The sequence below is a fragment of the Sinocyclocheilus grahami genome, unplaced genomic scaffold (assembly GCF_001515645.1).
Source record: "Sinocyclocheilus grahami isolate Dianchi unplaced genomic scaffold, SAMN03320097.WGS_v1.1 scaffold236.1, whole genome shotgun sequence".
Classification (NCBI taxonomy): domain Eukaryota; kingdom Metazoa; phylum Chordata; class Actinopteri; order Cypriniformes; family Cyprinidae; genus Sinocyclocheilus; species Sinocyclocheilus grahami.
In genome coordinates this window covers 300,238-308,492 of record NW_015505415.1, presented here as the reverse complement: position 1 = coordinate 308,492, position 8,255 = coordinate 300,238, and the positions used below count along the sequence as shown (strand labels likewise).

General features: G+C 34.5%; 1 protein-coding gene across 1 annotated transcript in view; it reads right to left on the bottom strand.

Moving 5' to 3' along the window:
- Positions 1-6: 6 nt before the first annotated feature.
- The window catches only part of LOC107597762 (sphingomyelin synthase-related protein 1-like), a 14,603-nt gene continuing 6,354 nt past the window's right edge, over positions 7-8,255 (bottom strand). The window contains exons 3-7 of the mRNA XM_016288942.1: positions 6,317-6,572; positions 3,251-3,346; positions 2,127-2,244; positions 540-553; positions 7-443 (exon numbers count right to left, since the gene is read on the bottom strand). Coding sequence (XP_016144428.1) covers positions 119-443; positions 540-553; positions 2,127-2,244; positions 3,251-3,346; positions 6,317-6,572 — 809 coding nt within the window. The 3' untranslated portion in view covers positions 7-118. The remainder of the gene's footprint in view (positions 444-539; positions 554-2,126; positions 2,245-3,250; positions 3,347-6,316; positions 6,573-8,255) is intronic.

The following is an 8,255-nucleotide window of genomic DNA, read 5'->3' as shown; positions in this document are numbered from 1 at the left end:
AGAGAGTGTGTGTGAGTGTGTGTGTGTGTGTGTGTGAGAGAGAGAGAGTGTGTTGATCGAGAGGTTTTGGCCTCCTCTTCATCATGGCAACACAAGAATCAGCAGCGTCTGTGGAGAATCAGCCGATGAGGCGTCTGAGGATGCCGGGACGAGCGAATGGCCAGCAGTACTCATTTGGAACAGGTCCGTTAACATTGCACTCGAAGAAGGAGAACATGGGGAACCAGATGCGTGCGCGGCGGCTCTGCTGGTAGGCGCGAGTGTTGGCCAGCGTGTGGTAGTACAGGAAGAGTCTGGTGGTGATGTAGAAGGCGATGAAGACATCGATGGAGTAGTGCTCGTGTGCTGCCAGGATGAAGAAGATGCCGAACAGGTTGAGGACCCAGGAGAGCGTGTGGATGAAGTTCCAGCTGCGCGGCGTGTCTGCAGACGGAGAGGAGGATCTCAATCACCACAGCAATCAGTAGCTATTAGGGACCTACACTGGTCTCACGGTTCGGTTCGATTACGATTAACATGTCATTGATTCAGTTCAATACGATATCACAATGCACTGCATCCTCAATTTTCTATTTTACTTCACATGTATACAAGTTTGTCAATAAATACAAGAACTGAACCTGACATGGTTTCTCAAGTTAGTGGTATTACCCCCTGCATATTTTATTTGTGCGTTATGGTTTGTTAGGATAGGACAATATTTGGTCGAGATACAACTATTTGAATCTGGAAAAATCTGGAATCTGAGGGTGCAAAAAAATCTAAATATTGAAAAAAATCTCCTTTAAAGTTGTCCAAATGAAGCTCTTAGCAATGCATATTACTAATCAAAAATTAAGTTTTGAAATATTTGCGGCAGGAAATTTACAAAATATCTTCATGGATCTTTATAAAAGAAAAATCAATAATTGTGACCCATACAATGTATTGTTGGCTATTGCTACAAATATCCCCCAGCGACTTAACACTGCTTTTGTGCTCCAGGGACACATATCTGAGAAAAACTGTGTTTTTAATTAACTCAAAATTATATTGATTTATACTTTTTGGTATGAATGAAATAAACAATATGTTTAATCTACATTTTTCGAATTTTGTCTAGATCATACTTTATTTTAAAAATCACAAGAAAAAAATAAGAAATATTATACTAAATAAAACCGTAAAATATTAAACATTATGGCAATTATATGCATATATATAATTTTTTGCACACATATATTGTAGCCTAATGAGTATAAAATATTTGAGAAAATTAGTACATTTTTAATGAACTCAAATCATTTTTATCTATACTTTTTGATATTGAACAAACAATTCCGTATCTTCTTTCTAAAAAAGTATTGTACTTCATTCTAAAAATCACAAGAATAAAAAATAAGAAATATTACTGTAAATAAAACTGTCATGTGTTTAAACATTATGGTAACTGTGGTTGTTTTGGTTTTATTAAGTCGTTTAAAATAAAAATCATTTTAGTGCCGTATGAATTTTTTATCTCATTGGAGTAACCATTGAGAACATCTAGAATTACAAAATAATGTTAATAATAAAAAATTTGGGGGAAATGTGTAATGAAAACAATGTCATAATGAAAAAAAAAAAAACGTAATTATATATATATATATACACACACACACACACACAATGTCAAGGCAAAAAAATCTTAACAAATAAATACATAAATATATGAAAGATAATAATTAATTAAATGATAAATATTTAAAATTAAAATAAATAATCTTACAATAAACACAACAAAAATAAAACACTTAAAAAAGTTGTCGGGTGATCATTAAGCAACATCTGCAAACCGTGAACATGCATAAGTGTTGCAAAATTATTAAAATAGTCTTTTTTTTTTTAATTATTAAATCATATTAATAAAAATCTCAAGAGGAATAGAAGAAAATATTTTAGGACCAAAAAAAAGCTGTGATGAGCCATAGGAATGTTCACTGGAGAATGAAACGCTGGCTGTGATCTGCTTCTCAGTGAAGGACACACACAATGCAATCTGATCCTTATGCAGCCTCACTTTCAGAAGAGTCTTCATGTAGTTCACTAGGTTTTGGATCAGTGTGTGTGCGTGTGTGTGTGTGTGTGTGTGTGTGTGATGTCCATACCTTCCCAGTGCACTGCAGGTGTTGTCCCGGGACAGAGAGAGATGTCACAAACATAGTGATACAGCGCAGCATAAAGACCGTCCCCATGAGATTACACAACCGCCTCAACAGGATCGACCTGACAGAAACACAGGGACAAAAGCCTCTTTCATGACCTGACCTTTGACCTATGAGCTTCAGGTGAAGGGATGCTCCTCTGACATCATTCAAGACTATATTTATAATCAATACTAATATATATATATATATATATATATATAATATTATTCTACAGGAGAAAAATGTTTGTCTTCATAATCTTTCATTGAAATGTAATAACTTGCTTCACCTCTGAAATGACTTTCTACTGCGCTACTGTTGGAAATGTTTTATTTGGACAAGAAAAAACACACACCAAGTGATATTTATGCCGAAGAAGACAAATAATAATTTTAGGACTCCTGAAAATCGTCAAAGACGAGACGATTATGGAGTTTGCATCAAATTAAATTTACAAAAGTGAATTTGCATACACAGAAAGCATATTAAATGCAAGTGAAGCGTCCACTTTAATGTTTCAAATAAAATAAAATGTCAAAATATGGGTGAAATAATCATTCAGCGTAACAGATGTATTTATGTAAAAATGAAACAACACTTATTCTGACCTGAGTATATATATAAAAGAAAAATTTATCATACTAAATTGTATTATATTTTAACTGATTAAAAATGTCTTGCTAACAAATGTGCACAAAACGTGATGGTTTGAAGGACAGTGGCAAAGATTTTAAATGACTATTAATTCGTTTAGGGGGCCGTTTTTTAATGTCATCTAATGATTCTTGTTCTAAAGATGCCAGACAAGATTTTTTAGTTATATGAACTATTGTTACACTGAATTATATATTTTTTGTAAATCATGGTAAAAATGCATGATAGCCATTATTTTTGCCCAGAAAAAAATTATACAGGACACATTGTAATGTACAGAAAAAAAATTAAAGCCGTATTAAAATGTTTGTTCATTGTCTTGATGTCTCTATGCAGGATTTGAGTATTTTATGCAAAACAATTACATGGAACAGCTTTATAATTATATGCATACACTATATTATACATATGTGCATGTGTGTGTTTGTTACCTGTGTTTGTGAAGCAGCAGAACTAGCAGCCAAACAGAACAGAGGATCACGCCACAGGCCTCAGCCATCGCAAAAGCCCAGGGGATTCTGGGTACACTGGAGGGAGAAGAGAACCAGGCGAAAGGTTAAAAAAAGAGCAAAACATAATCCTCCTCCAAACAGATGGTGATAATGATGTTATTTTGTGTTTTCGTGCTCATCTTCAGCTGTGAACTCTAACGATGTCCTGTGGTGCGTGATGGAGAAAGTCATCATCAACAGCAAACCTCAAAGCTTACAGATATCTAAAGGGTGCAACTCATCATCAGAGCGGTTTAGTTTCATTTATGCTGCCAGAAACCTCAAAGAAATTATGTCTAATGAGTTTTAGTCTTTTAGTCCGGGGTGTTAGGCTCAACTCAAATCTGGCATCTTTATATATCTATTGATGATTTTCATCTCGACATTGATGTATTTTGTCTGAAATGGCTTAAAAATGTGATTTTAATGCAATTAGAGCAAGCATTCCCAAACCTAAAATATTCACTTGTAGTCGCACCTGAAATTTTAAGATAAATTTTAAAAACTTTAAAAAGGTATTAAAATTTAAAAAATCTAAAAAGATATTTAAAAGTTAATCATCTAACGGTACTTTCACATATATGCAGTTCTCTAATGACAGTTAATGGTCACGACATGCAGATAAGCAAAAACATTTTTTATTATTTTGATTTTATTTTTTTAAATGTTATTTATTTATTTATTTAGTCATTTAGCAGACACTTTTATTTAAAGCGACTTACAAATGAGGACAACAAAAGCAGTCAAAACTAACAAAAGAGAAAAAATAATTATTTAAATGTTAAATGTGAATGTTTTAATTAATTATTAGCTTTTCATCCACTCACCAACCCCAGTTTGGGAAACCCTGAATTAGAAAAAACACATTTACGTTCAAGTAGAACTTAAATAATGTTTAAGCCACATTAAAGCAGCTTCCAAAGCAGAATCCTAATGGAAACGTGAAACTATCAGTGAATGATCTGATCTGGGCAGCGTTTCCAGAAGCATCGTGAGCTGATCGTACAGAACAGTGGTGCAAATTGACTTATGACTCTTTTGGGAAACACAGCCTTGAATCTCATGCATGTTATACAAATAGTGCTTGTCGTGTGAAGCACAAAACCTCGACAATATTGGAGAAAGCATTCATAATTCATTAGCAATTATTATTGTTTTATCAAGACCAAGTGCATTTTTCTTATTTCAAGATGGAAGATTATGTTTTGCGATGCATTTAGAGATTAAAGAAAGCGAAATAATTATTTAGCCTGCCTTTTAAAACACGCTTTGCATTAGAAAATTGCCTATAATGTCTTAAATTGGTGCAGTTCACAACCATCTGATGCACATTGCTCACAAAAAATGGAAAATGCTAGCTTAAATCACTAACTGCTAGCTGACTTTACGCAACTTTTGGAAAATGTGATCTTTCAGTCAGTAAAGAAATTAATACTGTAATTCAGCAAGGATGCATTAAAATCACTCATCTTCATATTCTGCGTGTCAGTTCAAAGCAGTGACAGAAATTAATCTTTTCCAATAAGTTTAAATTGATTTTTACCTTTATAAAGCCATTTTTTCTAAAAGTGTGCATCATCGTTTGAGTCAAATTCTTAGATTTAATCAGTCAGTTAGAATAATAAGACATTTGGTCTGTTACCAAGCAAATGAAATCAGTAGCAACAAAATTCATCTTTGCAATGCAGAGGAAACACAGAAGCTGCATCTGAAGTGGCATTTCGATGTTTACACACTGTTTAATGCAGCGCAGAGGGACATGGAATGATTTAACCTGCGGTTACAAATGCATAAATAATGTTTTGATATTTTAAACATAAAACGGTGAATACTGATATATGAAAAGATACTTTAAATGTGAAATTAAAACCAGTAGGTGGCAGCAAGTCACTGTTAATAAGTGAGTCATTGCGATTGAACCGAATCATTGAAACGGTTGATTCATTCAGAAACAAAACACCGTCATGTTGCTCAGAGACGCAAAACAGTGCTGCGGCTTTGTATGGAATTATTTTTGTTGGCGAAATCAAAAACAGGCAATGTGGTGTACAAAACGTACATCTCTTAATATTAACTTCTTGTTTATTAAACTGTTGTATAAAATCAAGATCACATTTGTAATCATGCTGATCTTTGGAGGAAACAAACGGCACTTTTCGTGTGACATTACACTGTTAATAAGTGAGTCATTGCGATTGAACCGAATCATTTAAACGGTTGATTCATTCAGAAACAAAACACCGTCATGTTGCTCAGAGACGCAAAACAGTGCTGCGGCTTTGTATGGAATTATTTTTGTTGGCGAAATCAAAAACAGGCAATGTGGTGTACAAAACGTACATCTCTTAATATTAACTTCTTGTTTATTAAACTGTTGTATAAAATCAAGATCACATTTGTAATCATGCTGATCTTTGGAGGAAACAAACGGCACTTTTCGTGTGACATTAACTACATGAAATTATATAAATATATACATTTTCTGCCCCCGTATCTTGAATTTTATGATCGTTCTAAATGCATTTTCACAGACTGAATCATGCAGTGAAAGAACGCACTCTAAATGCGTAATAAAAAGTAAAAATCGTTAAAACAACAATTACGATATTAATCGTAGACGATATATATCGCACACCCCCACAGTAAAGACATTTATAATGTTACAAAAGATTTCTATTTCAAATAAACGCTGTTATTTTGAACTTTCTGTTCATCTGTGAATCCTGAAAAATAAAAAGTATCACGGTTTCCACAAAAATATTGTGCAGCACAACTGTTTTCAACATTGGTAATAATCAGAAATGTTTGTTGAGCAGCAATTTAGCATATTATACTGATTTCTGAAGATCATGTGACACTGAAGACTGGAGTAATGATGCTGAAAATACAGCTTTGATTAAATTACAGTTTATCAGATATTCACATAGAAAACAGCTCATTCAAATTGAAATAAGATTTCACAATATTACTGTATTTTTTGATCAGATCACCTCAGCAAAGGCTCACCTGTCCAGGAAGATGTCAGGCAGCGGCGGGTACGTCCTCATGTCTGGCACTCGCTCGTGGACGATCACCATGACGAAGGACGTGAAGCCGAAGACAAAGACCACGTAGACGGAGCTGATGATGGTCTTCCAGTACTCGGGGTCCAGTCTCCGCGGCTGCTGCTTGTTGTACTGATGATACTGATCGCTGCTCAACGTGTCCAACACGGCATCGCAATCCCGCGCAGACTCACCGTTACACAGCCAGTCCACTCCACCTGAACAACGCCAAACACACACACTACAGCTCAATCAGACATTACTCTGCATAGTAAACAGAAAACAAGAGATGTAAATGACCTTTAATGACGTAAAGCTGAACGGAGCACTCTTGCAATCGTCACTGGTGTAACTTTATCTTGTTTTTACAGCTAGAGTTTTATTCAATCCCATCGGAATTAATTTATTTACTACTTATTTTACTCAAATTGAGAATGAGCTTTTTAAATACCATAAAAGTAGTTCTTATATGGCTTCAGAAGGCTTATATAGTGCATAAATAATATGGACTGCTTTTCATAATACCTTTATAGTATTTTGTTGTGTCTTTTGACATTTTTAGCACTAATGGTTCAATTATTGTGCTGTACTTTAGCTGTTTGTATAGTAAAGCACTTGAAAGTCCACTTAAAGTCATTCTATTTTATGTAAATGCTGTCTAAAAACAAATGGGCAATTTTACAACCAGTCCACTCCACCTGAACAACATGAAATACACAAACTATATCTGTATCTGACTTTGCTTTGCATATTTTAAACAAATAAGCACGTAAATAGTAAACAAGATACATGTATGTCAGAAATAAAGTAAACTGCTGCACTACTGAAATCGTCACTGTGGTGTCATTTTATCAACCAAATTTATCTGGTTTTACAGCTAAAATTGCTGATATTTTCTTGAATCCTATCAATTTATTTTAGGGATGTAACGATTCACTCAACTCACAATGTGACATGAGTCATGATACAGACTTCACGATACCATTTTCTCACATTTTTTTTAAGAAAATAAGATTTAAGACAAATTACAAATAAAAAGGTGTCCTTTTATTATTTCCCAGACAAAATGCTGCACATTTCTTTGTGAAATTGAAATACGTCAAATAACAAAATTGACATTTTTAAATGGCAAATCAAATAACTAAATGAGGCAAATAAAATAAATCTCTTCATAAACAAACTAAGGCTTTGCCTGAGCTCTTTCCATTTAATGCAACCACTGCATTTGAATCACGATCCTAACAAAGATGCTGCAAACATGCAGCATGAGCAGTTTTTGATTTAAATTAGTAGCATAATTTCGAAATTTGAAGGAAAAACAGAATGTCTGACTTTAGTTTTGTGAAACCACACTACATAAAACATCTGCACGAAACAAAAACAGCAGACGGTCTCATTGAGACATATATTCACTCTCTGCCAGCAGGTGGCACTTATGGAGCAGCAGCTGCGCTTATAAACACTACTTTAATTAGCATAATACAGTGGCAAAATGAACAGAAAATACCATCAGTTCCCCTCAGAGACACATTCACTCAAACCCCTAACCCCCCATAGTCTCGTGATTCATTTAGCATCTCACTCGACTTGAATCGTCACATATGTTTATCGATTTTCAGCTCGGGGTGCATCATTACATCTCTAGTGTTTAGAGCCCTGCACGGGCCTCACATATAGGCCCTAGCCCGGCTCTGGACCGAGATGCTCAGGCCCTTGTCCGACAACTCTTCAGAATTCTTGGCCCCAGTCCGACCTGAGCCAGTCTTTTTTTCCCCTTCTCCCAAAACAGCTTACTACTGTTTCAGCTATTAAAATAGTTCAGTTTTGTATGTAATGGTAAAGTGATTATATTTAGTTTAGTTTTTTTATTAAGTTAATTTAGAAAAGCTTTTTTTTTTTTT